The sequence below is a fragment of the Myzus persicae genome, unplaced genomic scaffold, assembly GCF_001856785.1.
Source record: "Myzus persicae strain clone G006 unplaced genomic scaffold, MPER_G0061.0, whole genome shotgun sequence".
NCBI classification, from domain to species: Eukaryota; Metazoa; Arthropoda; class Insecta; order Hemiptera; family Aphididae; genus Myzus; species Myzus persicae.
This window is the reverse complement of record NW_019101991.1, coordinates 146,052-165,734: the sequence shown is the minus strand read 5'-3', so window position 1 is coordinate 165,734 and position 19,683 is coordinate 146,052. Positions and strand designations below refer to the sequence as shown.

The 19,683-nt window shown below is 31.2% G+C and overlaps 1 protein-coding gene across 1 annotated transcript in view; it reads right to left on the bottom strand.

The window, feature by feature from the left end:
- Positions 1-19,683, bottom strand: part of LOC111030944 (irregular chiasm C-roughest protein) — a 196,604-nt gene that overhangs the window by 47,162 nt on the left and 129,759 nt on the right. The window contains exons 5-8 of the mRNA XM_022310686.1: positions 16,918-17,045; positions 15,604-15,885; positions 9,604-9,745; positions 8,762-8,884 (exon numbers count right to left, since the gene is read on the bottom strand). Of these exons, the coding sequence (XP_022166378.1) occupies positions 8,762-8,884; positions 9,604-9,745; positions 15,604-15,885; positions 16,918-17,045 (675 nt within the window). The remainder of the gene's footprint in view (positions 1-8,761; positions 8,885-9,603; positions 9,746-15,603; positions 15,886-16,917; positions 17,046-19,683) is intronic.

Below are 19,683 nucleotides of genomic sequence, written 5' to 3'. Positions count from 1 at the left end.
TAATAATAATAATAATACGTTTTTTTAAATTTAATATAGCATAGCTTATACTTTGTCCTGGAAATTATAAAATTGATTTCAATACTTGTAAAAAAAAATTGACGGAAACAAAAATATATCAAATATCGTTCAAAATACCCAAAATAAAAAACGACTTTAAATTCCAAATAATATACTCAAAAATAAAAAATGATTACATATGCAAAATAAAAGTTTTGTAATTAAGTGGATTGCGAACACCGTACTGCTACAACATTATATTAAAATATAATGTAATACCCAACAGACATGCAGATTCTAGGTAAATGATGATTTTTAATTTCCCAGAATATTAAATAATTAATAGTAATGAGGCTAAATTCATTAACTTGCCGGTTTGATTAAATTTAATAGTAATTTATTGTTTAGTTTTGGATGTCAACGGGCCATCGTCTCACGTAACAATAAAATTGAGAAAAATCATATAGGTATTATGATAATAGATTGTGAAAACTCGTGTTCAAAAAACCTAAACGAAAACCTCAAAATTTGTTTTTGTTTCCGTGCCCGCGGTGTCGAGAATAAAGTCAGTTCTCAAATGAATCTAAAAACATGTGTGTAGCATTTTTCTACAAACGAACAGTCGTCTAATAGTTTAATCATAATATCAAAATACAGTGCACCACTTTATTGTTCGCGTTTAATACATAATATATCAGATGTCGCGTTATTTGATCGTGGCGGCGGCCGAATTGTGTGCACTGATCAGTTTATATTGTGACAGCAGCAGCGGAATCTTCACTTAGAAAAAATAAAAACATCGACAACACAAAACTTTATAAGTTAAGCTTTGAAAATCCCCTGTCCTCCCGCTTTTTCTCCTCCTCCTCCTCCTCCTGTACTCTACCCAGTACTTAATAAACTTAAGTTATACTTCTCGGCTGACCACCGTAATATTTCTTTGTCCTTAACGATTCATTAGGTACCTGTGTAATCGATTCTATTTCCTTTCCATTCTTTATCTTAAATCTTAAAGTTTATATAGGTACCTACGTAGTTCTACTCGTTAAAAAATTCAGTAAGTACCTCATAATATATTTCTCTCGGCCCGACCAATTATTTAATTGCAGACAAATGGGACCACTTTCTCTCACAAATATAATATTATTATTGATGCGTCTTAGTATAGTAAAATTTTAGTTTAATTTCGATAGCTCTACTTTAATAAAGTTTAACGTTTATTATTTCAATCGCTGTATATAGGTATTGATTGAATTGACATAATTCACAATATTAAACTGGAAGCTGTAAAAAAAAAAACTGGCACTTTATATCCACAATAATATCATTCTGACATTCTCCGCCGCGGCACTAGATTCTATACAGGTATGTTCTATATCTTCGAAAAAACTCTGGGACTTGTGCTATAAAGATATTTCCGGTGTTCGGGAGCCGGTTTCGGTGATTTTTTTCGGATGGTTTATTAAAAAAATCTCGAGTCACATCTTACGTCATAAATTATGATATTCAACTCGACGAGCTGTCGAAAACCCACGATTCCCACGCCGGTCGTTATAATATTAGACTATACACGAGTTCCAAAGTTGATTTCGTCGAAAAAAAACTATACGTTTCTGTGTGAGGTCTTCATATTGAGATCAGCAAGAGGCCAGTCGCGGTAGTATCTAAGTACGATTGAATATTATGCTAAATATTGTTGAAATATGTATGTATTTAATAAAACCGGGGAGCTGCTATGAAATGTAATTAAGATTTATTTAGATGAAATTTGTAGCACGCATCGAATGCATCGTCGATGTTAAGTCATAACCACCAACATAATATTATTATACATCGTCGAAACCGTCTATGAATACATCATTGATGACCACGTGAACATTATTTACTCTTTGCAATAATATTTGCATATTAGATTCGTGTTTTCCGTATGTTATATATAATTATTATATATATTATATATATATATATATCGGTCTTTATAGATACAACGCGTAACGTTTTTTCTAAACGAATATGAAAATAATTTATAATAATAATTAAGCTGAGTGTTTCGCCGTGTCTTGTCTCTGTCAATAACAAAATAATTAATACTAATACCAATCCACTTAATATATTAGAAACGTTACAAACAGTTGATTTTGGCAAGTATGTAAATATTTTAAAAATTAAATTACTTATTAATTTCTGTTAAGTATATATTAGATAGTAGGTAATGAAAGTCCAGGACGCAAGAAGATGACCAATTAGATGGCAAAGATGGCAAGCAGGTGCATCGGTTCGAAGATCAAACCAAGTGTTTAAAATAATTGAGCCTAACTAAAAACTGATTGTTTCGCATATCAAAGCGTATTACACATTAAATATTGAAATTTTTAGTGTAAATACGTAGGTACGATTTAAACAACTGTTGTTTTACAACAAGTTTTTCAATCTTAATTCAGTTTCAATTCTAAGACAATTTTATATTAATACCAAATCAATTGGTTAATAAAATTACAGACCATCTACAGTATAATATACTATAATATATTATTATATCGACTTTTATTCTGTTATTTTAACAATAAGCAAAAAAAAAATCCATCACTATTTATAATTAACATTTTATTTGTTATTTATCATACAAGTGTGATATATTATTTTAATAATTTTTTTTTAGAATCAAGTAAACTTTATTTTTTAATTGAGAATTTCTTTATAAGTTCAATTAAGATTTGATTTATAAATTAAACAGTTATCAGTTCGGATTATATGACTTCGCATGTTCTATAAATGCGGTATATCTTCAAATGTATGTGTATTTCATCGTTTATGGAATAGAATATATTGTTATTTTTCATTTTATTAATTTTATTTTATTTTATTAGCTTTCAGTTTAAAACTATTATAGCTTGACAATTATTATATTATACAATATTATTATGGTATATTGGTTCAACTGGTACAAGTCAACGTAAAATAATAACTAAACGGACGAACGCTGCGCGTGTGTTTTCGACAACTAATCTATAATAATAATAATAATATATTATAAACTTTGCGATTGCGACCGCAGACAATATTATATATTCGATATTAGCGACCTATCAGCCGCAGCCCTAAACCGGGTAACACTCTGTATTTATATACCTATCACCTATGTATATCGCAGGCGAAGTTCACGATGCCGTAGTTTATATGCTACAATAACTTCACAAATTATATAAAATTATTAAGTGAAAGTACAGATAAAAGTTATAGATTATTGTTATAATAATATCAAAACCCACCGACCCGACGATTGATGATGTTTTAATTTTATGTATTTTCAATGTTCCAGAATACGCAAAAATATTGTATATTATACGAAACTTAAAATTTGTTTCATCTTATATGCATATCAGAGATCCTGCAGGTGTCACACATCAGATTTTAAGGGTTTTAGAACGGACAATCTTAATGAAATTTATAAAAAAAACCCTATGGGAATTCAACACCGATAGGCTTTAAGGAGTTCAAAATATCGGAAATCGTCTAAGTGCTCGGGGAGCTGTGCATATATAGTAATACCATTAGTGTTAAAGAGTTAAAGAGTTCGCCCTAACCCTGTGACCCCTCATCCCTGTACACGCACTTACACACAGATGCGTCCCAATCTTATGGTGAATTGGCAAGTAATATTTCCCCCTAAAAATCATAGACCGCATGCACTTTTTGTCCTTTGTACTGACGGCACCAGTGATGCTAAAAAAAATTATCTGAAGTACTCGTATAAATTCGTCGTGCAATTTATAAGATGTATCGTCTTTTTTCGATTAACTATAAAATTAAAGTTATAAATTTATTCAACATTTACGTTTTATTATATTAAGATCACCTCGGAAGGGAATCAATCTGAAGTTAAGTCCTTAACAAATTCAAACATGTTTTCTTCTTCATTTTATCGCATAACTATATATCATTATGGGTACGATGAAAAAAAGATGAGCATTTTTTCTTAAAAAAAAAAAAACGGTTATTATCGAATACTAATTCAAAGTAACTTACAAGCGGTACACTTGGCGCTTACCCTACGCTTATAATTCGTTCCATGTCAGTAAGTACCTCTGTTGGTTGTTGAGTAATTATAAGGTTATAAAGAAAAACTGTTTCTGGTGAAAAAGTACCACTCAGGTTGAAGTCGTAGTTGGCAAACCAAATGTATACCTACACTTTATAATATGGAAGACAAAATTTTCCATGTAATCGGATTTTTTTCATAGGTATTTATACAATAAAAGTTATTGAAGTTTTAAAAACATAAAAATATCGGAAATGACTCTTTTTGGTATCGATGGTTTGAAAAAAAAAAAAGAAAGTTAAATCTCAGCAAATACCTATTCGCCTCGTGCATCCCTTGCACATTTCTCAACTATATGACTATAATATGATAATGTTCATTTTTCGTGTACAACGGTGTTTACAATTAATTTAAGCGTGTACGTTTACTTAACGTCTTCTTGATATTATAGCAAGTCAAAATTATTCGTCGTCACAGACTCTCAACCCACGATCTCGTTTACCCTAAATTCGCAGAGATAATATGAATATAATATTTAGTAGGTATCACATATTATATTAATACTCATTTTGACATGTTAATGAGAACCTCGATCGGTATACCTATCGTTGAGTGCGAAACCGGAGATGAGAACCGACGGTTGGGTAGTATTATAGTGTGTATATAATATATATTATTACAATTTAGTCTTTGGAACAACAATATATTAAACGCGCATGGTATGCGGCTGCGGTGGTTAATATTTTAGTGGTAATCTATTATTATAAGTACAACCTACCTATATTATATTATAAATTATTATATTTTATAAAATTAATAAGATAATAAAATATGGGTACGTACGGTTTACGTAAAATTCCGGTCGACCCGAGCCCAGCGATTAATGAGGATTTATATTATTAACCGTATGGGTACTAGGTAAACCGCGGGAACCAGCAGGTAAACCGACAAACGGCTTTGCAGAGATGTCTGAGAAAAGAAAGGGAAAAAACAGTTTGTGATAGAACGCGTGTCAAGACACACTGGATCTCCGATCGAGGGCAAAGTATATTTTATAAACGACGATTGCACCTATATATATTGAGCGCCAACATGCACGAGAAGAACGTTTTAAAGTGTATCTACGATTTTTAAGTACCCATAAAACGTTAAATTATAAATTACATAAAAATATAATTATTATATTACAGCCAAACCGTTCGACAGTGTGGTTTTATGGCCCCACTGCAGGTGGCATAACCGAATCTGAAAACTAATAAAGGTACCTACGATTCACTTCGATTGACTATACGACGATACAGCAATAATATGTATTTAAGTATTATCGTATTTTCGATTATAATAGATTACATCGATAAAAAATACTAAAACATTTAAAACCATATTTTCTAAATACGTTGTGGGTTATTTATGGTAATAGTATTATAATGTGTAAGATAATAATTAGAATCGTTTACGATTTTTACGTCGATTGCGTGGATGCGAATCCATAAATAATTATTGCTCAATATAACGATATTATTCAGATAATATGATATACATTTCCATATCTTAAATAATTGAGAATTCATAGCTGATATATAAGCTTTCAATCCATAAGTATATATAAGCGAGATTAGGTAGGGGGTTTGAGGGTGTGATTAGTAACCCACATTATAAAATCTGGACCCCCGTTATTTTTTAATTAGTTCTTATTTCATCCATTTATTTAATACGTATTCCTACAACAGTGCGAAGCCATTATAATATTATTATATTATGTCTAAAGATATTGGAATACCAATATATATTTATATATATTTACATAATGACTATATTTTTTTTATTTTTTGTGAATGGGCGTAATTGCTCATTGAATAATCCGTGATCTTCAAAAGACAAATAAAAAATATAGGGCTTTAGCACCTGCCCCATCCCTCAATCGTTTCGTTTAAAATGCACCGCCACGAGCACCTACCTAGATTATATGATTAACGTGTAGTAGAATAAAATGCAGTCTAAGAAATCAGTCGGATTTGAAACGCAGACATTTCAATCATTTATGGTTGATCACTGGTTACAAACACGCTGTAAATGCATAATTTTATAATATAATTCCGGTGTCCGTATAAGTTATAATGCAGCACATTGGTGCGATTCCGGAAACGGTTTTGCAGGATATGTCACGAAACCGACCGCATTCCACAAACAATCCGCAGATTTCGTAATAATTGTTCATTATTTAAACGTCCGTCGTTAAAGTTTATTATCGCTCGGGGCCGAGTCAAGTCGCAGCGAGAACTGCACACTTTTGGACGTTTCCAGAGAGTGACTGTGCGGCCACACGCCGCATAATAATAATATTATTAGTTACGACATATTTCTGTGTTTTGCTTTTTATCGAATAACCTACGATTTTATACCGCGGTACATATTATACTTCGACCGTTGGTCGTATTACCGACACGCGTGTTCGGTTTATAATAAGAGCCGCTCGTTCTTCGCTACTTTATGCAATGATGTAATATTCTTATTATTATCATTATAATATCATGAACACAACATCTTTGACGGAGATTAGTTTTAATTAAAATACGGACGCACGTCGTAGCCGCATAAATATTTTTACGATTATTGGACGGTAGGACGGATAAAATAATATTATGTACCCATGTGAAGGCGGAGTCATTATAGCCGCGTTGTTATACATATATACATAAACGGTATGAAACTCAAATGTTTTACGAGGAAAACATAATGTAACTCGATAGTCATTTAATAGGTACTCCACATAAATAATATAAGAAATAAATAAAGCCATAAACATTATGGTAATATACACACAAACACACACACACACGAGCATAATAGTTTTGCCGCTACTGTTCCTATAATATAGGTTCGGCCATTAGAATGTCGCGGTTACATCTTCGGGCTACTTCGGTGTGTGTGTGTGTGTGTGTGTGTGTGTGTGTGTGTGTGTGTGTGTGTGTGTGTGTGTGTGTGTCGGTCACGGCCTGGCCGTGTTCGTATAATGTCCGTTGAGGGGCGGGTAAAAGGACGTGTTGCCTAATNGTGTGTGTGTGTGTGTGTGTGTGTGTAAATGTGGTTAAGACCGTGTTCGTATAATGTCCGTTGAGGGGCGGGTAAAAGGACGTGTTGCCTAATGTAAAATTATTTTGTCCGGCTACTTTCGGTCTTCGTATATTATTAGGATTAACTGCAAACACCGAACACCTAATTAGATTTTTTTTTTTGAACGATAACACTCGTCGTCATTTTCTCGAAAATAATCAACGATTTTCGAATTTTGTTTTTTGTTTTATTCAATTTTAGGCCATTACTATAGAGCACAAAAATGTATTTTTATCGTTACAAATGTTTAAGCTTTTACTTTTTATTCGGCATAATACATACGTTGTAATTTCATATCCTGAAATGTTATATTTTCCTTTGCATTTCATTAAAATCGAAGATGAGTGATAGTTTAGATGGGCGGAATAGTGGACATATTTTTCGGGGTACCCTTGCAATACCACACCACTAAAAAATTCTTTGAATAAATGTTGTGTTGTTTTTTTTACGACCAATCAACTACTGAATCGAAATTCGATTATTATTAGAAATATTTAATTCAGCTTCGGAATACACGAAATAAAAAATGTATGATGTCGTTCAAAAAGTAATAAATTTAAAAAAAAAAAGCGAAAAACCTGTTATTTTGGAATGACTAAATTATTTTCAATACTTGTTGTGAAAATTAGTTTGACTATCTTCAATGGAATCATCGTGTGTGCGTAATATTATTATACACGGCGGTCCACCGCTTTGCCCCTTCAATAAACAACCTATATAAATATACATACGCAGACGCAGCTCAAATGGAATAACCGACAGGTCTAAACGTCTATAATCTCTATATTATTAAGCACTGACAGAAGTCTGTTTGATTGGGACATTCAGAAAAATCATTACGCAGAACAATGTATTAATAAATTATTATTATGTATGACCGAAGCCTTTTCAGAAAAAAAGACACTGATGCACCTTGTCCGTATCAGCTGGTTGGATGATGGTGAAAGTTTTGAAATAAAACGTTGGACAAAACGCATTCGTCTTAATCTCCACATAACAAGTTGATGACGTTCCTTCATATAATATTATGTATTTGGTATTACGGAGTGGGACCTAATTCGCTGAGCGAAATTATTTATAGGGCTCTTTTAAAACAAAATATATATTTATGCGATTTCATGCAGTAGATATTATATGACTTTAATACAATAAACGATATTGATCAATTTTTAAGAGCCTAACCAAATAATACTAAAAATTATGAAATGTGACTATTAATATTAATATTCACACACCAGCTATATTATTTATACGAAACCAATTATTTTGAATCTGTGGATCTTTTTAGAATAAAAAAAATAAGTTTGGAGAAACCAGAACATTGTTGTACACATTATTACTTATTGTTATTTAATCGTTAATTATTTTGTGAATTACCAAGCTAAAACCAATCTATGACTTAAGCTCGAATTCCTTAAAAAAAAACCTCAAGCCATGAGTTCTCCCGTTCAATGCATACCTACCTCATAAAAGTTAAATATGTAATAATACTTAACAGTTTATATTTATAAAACTTGTCTTCTATTTTTTCTACCCAATCTACCAGCTCCCCGTCATAAAATATACAACAATGGGTGGACTTGGAGGACGATATAAAATTGTACTTACATTTGGCTTTCTTCTTTTTTCGAGTCGTCGTACGTCGGCAAAACCCGATGACGGAGAAAATCAAAATCATGACGATGATTCCGCCCACGGCACCAATGATTGCCAAAATCAGCATAAAGTCTTCTGCAACGGAAATTAGACGTATAAATAACTAATAATGGTATAGCACATATAATAATAAAATTGTTATTTAAGTTATTTTTGACATGGATTTTGTTTAAGCATATGAATTAAAAAAAACAGATGGTTGGAAACGCACCCATATTAATACCGTAATAACAGTAAGGAGTTTAGTGTAGGCAATATTTAAGCAATACACGATGTACTTATTTTATAGACAAAATGTATTATTCAAATATATTTTATTTGCTAAATCGATCAATTTTTATTCCACTGCACACCGATTGATCGATGGTGATGTGATTTTGATGATAAAACTGGATTTTTAAGTCTTAATAATAAATGTTTACTATGGATCATACCAACAACTTTTTATTTATTCAATTTATTAACATAAAAAACCGTATATATTAATACATTTTTTTATATTTTGAAAGTCAAACATTGGTATGAATTTATCTGTCCAATTTTATAAGAATGTAAAAGTTGTTGATAAGATTACAAGACGAGGAAATGAGGAATCCGAACTGGTTTTCCTTGTAAGAAAATAGTTCTTTTTAAGCAGGAAAAACGGTGCGTTTCGAACTTTTGAGCCCCATCAATGTTAATGGTTAATGTATTCTAATAAATGTGCATATACTTCAAAAGCCATTGTATTCAAAAACACATTTTTTTAAAAATATTTTATTCAACTCAGTACCCAAATCGAGTAAGTAGCTTACTTTTTTGTAACAGCGTGATTACCACCGAGTCGGATCCGTATTCGTTGTATGCCGTACAGTTATAGGCTCCGAATTGCTCTTGTACCGAGTTCCTGATCATCAGCGAGCTTTTCACGCCTTCGTCCGTCGGATCTTCCAATACCTACACATTTAAAATTATTATTAAAATGTCATTGATGAATGATGTCGACGAAAAGTATCAATAATGATATCGATGTCGTACAATTTATAACATTATACACTGTCCCTGCATCAGTGATGACGTATCACATACGGTAGGCATGTACGAATGTGTTGATCAGACAAAAACCCTTAAGTTAGGTGGCCGGGTATTCATCGAAGACCAAAAATTAAGCTTTTATTATTAGTAATAGAAATGTGTTTATTGTAATACCCACTTAGAGAATAGCCCCGTTCTATAGTAGGTAGGTTAAAATATGAAGTTTTTTTTTTTGGAAACATGGGTTTTATTGGGACAAATCTTAGTTTTTTCAGTTAAATTTCAATTTGTTGCGATAAAATAGTATGCACATCAATGTATCGCTGTAACAACTACAAAAAGTTTGAAGTTAATTTTTTTTAAGAGCTCTTAGAGAAACTATTACGGGAGTAATGAAATGTAGGTACTTATCAAAAGGATGGTAGATTCCAGAGACACACTATATGTGGGCAACTATATGAGTATAACATATTACAGGCTCTGTTATCATTAATACTCCTCGCGTGTTCGTTATAATATTTGGTTTTGGAATTGGTTCAAAACGCGAAGACGAAAATATGTGTCGTGTAATATTTATTATATAATATATATAGGAAACGTGCATTACACACATACACAAACATATAAAAGGTTTACCGAGTGATTCTTTTATCATTGAACACTCATTGTTTCAAAAATTTTACTAAACTTCTATTCGTTAAAAACATCATTTAATATATTATACATAATATATACTATATAAATATTTTTTATGTTTTTTATATTTTGCACGACAACGTAGGTACATTTTTGAATATTCAATAGGAGAATATTTTGCAGTTTTTTATTTTATATGGTGAGTCAAGGATATTTTTTTTCTATTTTAAACTCTAATTAATTATTGTATATTGCAAAACATTTTTTCATTTATTATTAAAAGATGATGCTTGAGCTTAACAATTATTTTCCTGCATGAATTTAATCATTGATTTTATATAATTACTTGTTATACGAGTATATCTATATATTATGTATATAAACAATACGAGGCTATACAATTTATTTTTAATATTATTAAGCATTTTGCATATTAATTTTTTTTTTAATGTAATAAATATTCTTGGCTTTATGGGTACAAACATCATAGTAAAGAATATCATTTAAAGAATAATTGTTATGAATATTATACAATATTATGAACATAAGTACCTACTACCTATGTAATAAGCGCGATAATAATAATATATGAACTAAGTATAAAATATTATGTCGTACCTTTGTGTTATTTGTTATTGTTGTTATTTTACTGTTATTCTGAAGACCGTTTATATTCTAGTTGTACCAATGTATTTGTAATTTTTTTGTAATAACGTAATTACTTTTTATATTAGCTTAAATCTATTGAAGAACTCTCGGTCTCCCTCGACGCTTTGCTTTTGGAGTTAAATTATTTCGTTTTAATGTATGGGTTAGGTATAGGTACCCACCATATTATCATGTAATATAACGAAACAATAAGAGCAAAGGATATTAATCACTATAAATTGTCGTTTACACATTTTTTACTTAAACGAATTTTTACGCTTGAAATACTTTTCAGTCGAAGCGACGTGGTGAATTTCACTGTTAAAATATAAGTAATTACCTATAGCAGTTAACTATTCGCCTCGATATTATATTATTGTGTTACATAATAATAATTCGACATTGTTATTCGCACTCCAATTTATATGAATACACTTACGGAATCATTATTATTATTTTGTTTAAACATTGTCGCAGAGTACCTAACCGAAGTGTATACAGGGTAATTCACCAAGCATGCTCTTTTTCTCTTCAATAACTCAGTTATTTAAAATCTGATTTATTAAATTTTTAAATTAACTTAAGGACCATCATTTAAAATTCCTTATAATCTTACTGAAAAATTTGACATATCAAAATCAAAATTCGTATAAGTAGTTTTTGAGTTATTTAACTTTGTGTTCTATAAGAATAAAAGGTCCAATGGGTAATGGGTTTATAAAATATGTAGGCAATGGTGATATAAAAATTGTATTCATTAATATTAATCTATCAACACTAATAGTTTGTCATAAATGGCCCAAGTATAATACACTAGTTCCAATATTACGTTAATTTTATATTCTTGTAAAACCATTCTTAAGGACGATATCCTTAGTACAAACGTGATGTAAATAAATCAAAATTCAAACGAGTAGTTTTTGAATTAACTTTCTATACTAAGGATAATAATAAATTTATGGTAATGGGTTAAATAAATATGAGGGCTTAGATTATTTTAAAATGTTTAAGTTATTACTATTTATCTGTGAATATAAATAATGAGAATAATAATAATATAATTTGTGAAAATTAAAAATGATCCAAGTATAATAAATGCTAAGTCCAATATTACATGTACAGTTTTGCAAAACCGTTTTCAAGGATTAGTATGCTTAGAATAAACATTTTAATAATTAATTTATTACATTTTCCACTAAATAATTTACAGTTAAAAAGAGAGGGGGGGGCATTTGAAAAAAGAAGTTTGTATCTCCACATGACACTCCTTAAAAAGTACAAACATTAGAAAAATTTGAGAAAAAGTGTTTTATAGCATATTTACAAATTTTAAAAATCATAATTTGAATAAATTAATTATTTATGGAAAAGATGGGGGTGAGCATGCTTGGCGAGTGACCCTGTATATTTATAAAATTATAATAGAAGAGGAACGCGGTTGTTTGTGCAGACCTAACACCGTCTCCTCCGAGAGAGGGCGTGGAATTCCGATAATTGGCTTCCCGTCCCTCGACAATTATTACATTAAGCATATAAACATAATAATAATAACATGTACATTATACATATTTTATACATGCACGACCTCCGCTGACTGATTGCGCGTATTATTATGATTTATAATAATAATAGTAAAGCAATCATTGTTATTTCGTTGTATAGAATAACAACAACAAAGTAACATGTCATTAAACAATCGGTCCTTTGAAGCGTTTTATTATTACAATAATATTCATTGTTGCCTTCTTCTTCGTCGTCGTCGTTGTCGATATCATAAGAGCAACGTCAGAAACGACGAAAACAACGCCCACGCAAAGCACGTGGTTTGACGGCGTTTGAGTGTAAAACCATTATTATAATTCGCTGTGTTGACAGCCACGCTGAATATTATAATCATAGATTTAAGGCCTATACAGTGTGATTCATATCGATCATCATCACCCTATCGATGTTGCCATTAACAATGAATGCATACAAATTCTGTTTTTTTTTTTAAATATATAAGTATACAAGATTTCGAGATCTTCAGATTTTTCGCACCACTTAGGAAGGAGCGTAGGAACTACTGCGGCGATACAAACTTCTGTATAATAATATAATCAGCCCAGATAATTAGTGTGGATACCTGCCTAACAGGTATTTATGAGTTATGACTTACATAACCAGTTAGCCGTTTATTGCACTCTGTATATATGCATCGATATCACTCTAGAGTCTAGATACATAAACATATTATATGTATAGGCACTTAGATTAATGTGTGTATGGGTTTTTTTCTGCATCGTTCCGGAACAAAAAAAAAAAAAATAAACGTACACTTCGATAAAACTAAAAAACCGCGTATTTCTTAGTTTTAGTCAAACCGCGTTTTTATGTATTTTTTTTTTCCATTTTACGATTATTTGCGAATTTCAAATTCTTATAACGCTCCGGCTCGGTTATTCGAACATTTCGTCTTGCAAATGGTCTTTTCCCTTGTTTTTTTTTCATACCAAACGTGCAGTATATAATAAATAATAATAATATATCACACACCATCAGTGATCTCAAAAAATGGTTCGACCTATGCCATCATGAGTACAGTGTGCTTTTGGGCGTAAGGTACTTATTATTTCTTATATTTCGGTGTTCGAATTGCAGATTTTCAGTTCGATACTCAAATAATAAGTTTGATATTGCTTAATACTTATTTTAATATTAATAAGAACGAACGTCTAAGTGGACTTTGAGTGACAAATGCTATATTTTTATAATATATAAGGAGATTATTTTAAAGGTACCTAAAACATTCTCATGCAATTATATTAACACTCGATACTTTTTTGGAATTATTCTGTTGGCATGATTTGAAATAATTCATTACCATACAATATCATTGAAAAAAAAATATTTTTTACTATTTTTCACCATTGTAACTCTTTTTAATCCCATTTAATGACAACATTTTTAATTTCACATTTTGAAGTAAAATATTTTATTGAAAAATGACAATTTTAAATTTTAAACTTTACAAATGAAATTTCAAAAGATAAATAATTAGTTTTAATTTTTAACTGATAATATTTTAAATGAGTTGAATGGAATAGTTTACAGAACTTCACTAAATGTTGATCTCCCATTCAGTTAATATAAATTTTGAATGATTATTACTAATTATCTACTCTTTTTATGTTGGTATAGAAGTTTCCAAAATATATTCTGCTTCGGAATTTTTTTTTTTTAATGTTCTGTAATGATTTGTAACCATTGAAAAAAATTCAAACAATGATAATAGTAGGTATGTGAAAAAAATAATTGTTTTACTTTTATAACAATCACTTTGGAAACTAATCTTCAATTATGTATCTTAGAGTAGGTATTCGTTGAATTTCTGACTTGATAATTAATAATTGTATGAAAATTGATTATTTAGAAAAATAACGAAAATTATAACAGTCATTTGGTATAGTGGTAAAATAGTTGTCGAAATCTTGTATCTGCATTCTACACTAACATTTAACGGGCGCGGTCTTAGCACGAGTGATCGATCGGGAAATTAATAAAAGGGGCACCAAATATACATAAATAAGCAACAATATTTAATAGAAAACCAAAAACTCTTGTACCGAGTGCGATTATCATAGATAATCGATCTACGTAATCAGCTAAAACCGATTTGTGGAAATGTAAAACAAACAAACGATTATTAATACTATTGTACTTTACATTTACCAAGAAATTTCACGCAATCGACGAAATTAAAAACTTTTTTTCTTTAGCAATAAACTTTTTAAAATTATAACAATGAAAGTGAACATTTGCAAGTCCGTATTCCCTTTTAAAAATATTTGAAAATGTGTAAGATAAAAATATATGGGTAGACCTAAAATAAAATAAAATATATATATTTTTATATTTTAAAAGGGTAGGTACCCAAAAGAAATGAAAATATATTTAAACACCATTACAAAAAATATTTTTTAAATGGTCACATGCTTGTAGCTGTGGATTGTTTCATGATTACCGATATTTATTGAAAATACATCAAAACCTTTTTAGGTTATACATTTTGTTTTAAAACAGATTATCCTACTAAAAATTGTGTGGTGTTAAACGTGCTTTAGAAATTTAAAAATGTTGCATATTAATATGCATTAAAAAACTTTGATATTTCGCTCATAAAAAAAATATTATATAGTTTATATAGTCAGGAGATAAATTTATCTACCTAGCAATAAATCTAACAAGCCAATAATATTAAAAGTAAATAACATAACATGAGCAACAGAATTCTAGCGGGGACACTCGTCTATTTGTATTATTTTGTAGTTACCTATAAGTTTAATATTATGGTTTATGCGTTACGTTTTGTAATTTTTCCCGATCAAACAGTGTTTTCCAATAACGTTCCTATACAAACCTATTACAGCAATGCATCGCATAAATTGATTTTTACTCAAGAGATTCACGAGTAATATTGTAGAGAGTCTATATGGTATACAAATCGAATTGCTCACCGAATAATGTTGCTGGTCGTTCTTAGTGCCGATTATGTTATCGTGGTAAGTCCAAACTATCCGGTCGGCGACGGGCACGGACTTGGCGACGCACTCGAGCCGGACCGTTTCAGACAGAGTACCGTACTGGACCAGAGGGCTGTCGATGACCGGCTTGCCCTTCATGGATATCGAAGCCTCGGCGTTTACCTCACCAAACCCTGACGTGGTGGCCTTGCAGTGGTATCGGCCGACTGTCGTATTCAACACCAGCACCGTCAAGTTGCTGGTCGTGCTCACAACCTGCGGATAAACCAAAGTCCGGTTGTGAGTATAAATTGCAATACTGTTTTATACTAAACATGGTCTACCATCTATATAAGACATTATAATCTAGGGTTACTAGACTGAAATACTGTGCAGAAGCATTTTTATGGGAAGACGAGACGAATGCACATATGGTACCATCATATCGCAGAACTCTGAAAGTTCATTTGAAATATGAACTAATACAGCAGTTGTACATAGGACATATATACAGCAATAATACATAACATATAGAACTAATAAAGTTCATGGACTTGTTTTGTTTAAGTTCATAAGTAAATGCATTTATAAGTTATTCATTTTTTTTTTTTTTACAAAACTATACTGATAGTTTTAAAACCTGGTCTAATTGATTCCATACCCATATGATGTCGTATTAAATAAGTTAGTTATGCAATATTTAAATAACTAAGTAGTGTTTATATTTTAAATTATCTGATTATTATAATTAATAAGTCGTTGAGGTAATTTGTTATTTTAGAATAAAATTAACATCCAAAAAAAGTTGAAAGTTCCATACATTAATAAATAGAAACAAAATTAAAATCAAGTTATTGTAAACAAAATATGAACTTAATTCATTTTCGTATTCATACATTTTAAACTTTTAACGATGAATGAGAGTTCGTTCCAAGTTCTAAAACAGTTATGTTTATATAGGTTTCAGTAGGCATTTTAAAATAATAATTATAAACAAATGATTAATGCTTTTTGTTCTATATTATAATATTGTGTTTGTAGGCTGATGATAGAACATTACGTCTGAGAGCTACCCTTCTCGCCCTTGGTTCGGATTTGGTTTTGACTGATATGCTTTGAGAGGGATTAAAAAACCATTTAAATTATAACGAAAATATTCACCGCCATACGTGATTAAAACTTTCCAAAACAATTAGACTAAATGACAAATACTTCCCGAGGGCCATCAGGTGTAATGGCTGCAATGTCACATCACAATAATAATATTCAACTTAATGTAGTTTAGGAGCGAAATAATTGATAACTCACCTTTTTTGTTTTTTCGAACGTCCACTCGATGGTAGGTGGTGGATTGCTGTCTACGTCACACATAATTGTCACATAACTTCCAAGATTTGCTTGGACGTTTTTCGGTCGATTTTTGAATTGAGGCTTATCTGCATGGAAAAAAATACAATATGTATAAATTAATGGCGGAATCGTCTGAGATGTATAATTGTTGTAACATCTACGCCTGTAAGGACGTATGTATATTGACCAGTAACACGCAAATAAGGGGGGGGGGCAATGGGACCAAGTGACAATGTGCATATTATAATGAAATAACCTACAGTTCAAACTTTCGAGCACACAAGCACTTGTTTAGGTACCTCTGATCATTTAATAGTGACTCATGTTTCAAAAAACATAAAAAATGTAAGATCTCATTATGAATGAGATATTTTCTGAAAGAGAATTATTCACAATAATAATAGGTATGCTTAAAAACATTTGTTAGGTGTTTTTAATTTTTAATATTGTTCTGAATAAAAGGATCTATTCGACTCTTTTAAAACTATATGATACAAAACAAATAATACTAAATTAAGGGCAACTTTTCGAACAAATAGTAATAGTACTCAAGTGCTCAGGCTATTCAGGTAATATTGAATAGAAATATAATATAAATATATTTTAATATAACAGCCTCGTGAACGAGACGCAGTTAATAAAATAACATCATCCCGAAAGTTTTTATAAAAACCAAAGCACCTGCAACGTATTATATTATGTATATACAGCGATCAACTTGTGTGGCTGCAATTGATAGTACAAATACCAATACTTGGAAAACTTTCAAAAAGTATTTTTAACAAGTATGCTGTACGCATGGATTAGCATTGGTAATAGTCATAGCTTTTTGATATTAGTATACCTTGGGTAAGGAAGATCATCATCCTCGACGCCATTCGAAAATTCCGTCCACTCCGGTCTGCATATGACCTACGAGTTACTACGGATGACCACAAAGTCGCCCCCCCCCCACTCAATGTATAAATTCAAAAGGATTGCCAACAATTAATTTACAATTGTTTAATTATTTAAGATTGTTTAATTAGTTACAATTGTTTACTACGATTTGTCCGGAAGCGATCAGACAGATCGTGAAGGCAAAATGAACTTGCAGGCCCCCGAAACTTGTTATTGACTTACAACCTAGGGGGGCGTTATAAATTTGGGGATTGAATTAACAATTACACACAATTAATTTGCTTGAATTTTTGAATTTTTTCGCTTTAAGTCTATGTCCGACTTCGTGTACGTGTTACGCTATGGTATATAATTGCGGTATCGTATAATATTCTATATTATGTGATCAGATTCAGAACTTTCGCGGTATATAATAATAATGATTTTCATGACGCCCCACAATCGTGGAGATCTCCGTTTGTTATGAATATTGAGCGTTGGACAACAATAATTAAATGACGTCAAGGGTGTGTAATAAATCTGAAAAAGCGCGATGTATAGATCGGTTTCTCTTTTCAAAAAATGTTGTCGATCACAATGACGACTTCGCATTGTTTTATTTTCGTACGCGTCGTATGGGTACATAATAAAACTGTATACGAGTTAAGCATCGCAACGTTGATAATTAAATTCTTTTTATTTTTTGTTTTCATCATCGGCCCTCCTATTATACATATATTATATATACATAATATAACATTGTACGTGTTATTATCATTACGGTACAGAGGTCGCGGACGTGCGCGGTACACGGATTCGGCGTCGCGTAATTTAAAAATGAGTAATTAAAATGTGGATTTGATAAAAAAAAAAATAGAACCAAAATGTGAAAAAAAATTCGTAAAACCAGCACTGTCGAGAAACCGCTCCGGTTTCCCGCGGAGCGCGACCGACACGAGGTCTCGGACGATCGCATGTTAATACGCATGCGCACAACATTACACGTATAGGTACACGCGACGTCACGATAAACGGCCGAGGGCATTGATTTAAAACACATATTTCGCAATTTATTATTACTATTATTTAGATTTATATTATACCTGTGCATATATTATTTATGTAGGTACACGCCGAACAGGTGTATACGATTATTATTGGTCCGCCGTAATCGTCGAGTGTCTGCGAAGCCGCAGTGTCGTTTTTTGCAACGTCCGTCAAGTTGGCAAGACACATTATAATAGAACACACACACACACACACACAAAAACTACCTAAGTACGCTACAACAGTGTTGTAATAACACTATATCCACGACCATTCCATAGAAATTCAACTAAGATTTTGTTGCGAGGCCGTTATAAAAATGTTGATATAATATAATATAGGTACCTATCGAATATTCATTAAATCGTTTATAATATAATATAGGTACCTATCGAATATTCATTAAATCGTTTTTTTTTTTTTTTAGATTCACGGAGTATTCGACCACGACGTTTGATGGGTTCATCCCCTGTCATTTTACACGGTTCTTCTAAATTTTTTTTTAAAAATTGTACGCTTTTTAATAGAAAAAATAAAAAATCATCAACCACATTATCACACGATTATTAGCACATTATTAGGTACTATTGTATTCTAGTGTTATTATAAAGTACATAGCGGGTACACCGATATAAACTAGGTTAATAAAATAATAATTTATTTCAAAACCACACGAGTCGACTTATAAAGAATTTGTGTAACTACCGCACAGCGATGCCAAGCGAGTTTTGGTCGGTCGTTTGTCGCGAGCTTAATTGGATCGCACGGAACGATATAATAGTGCAATACGACGAAGTC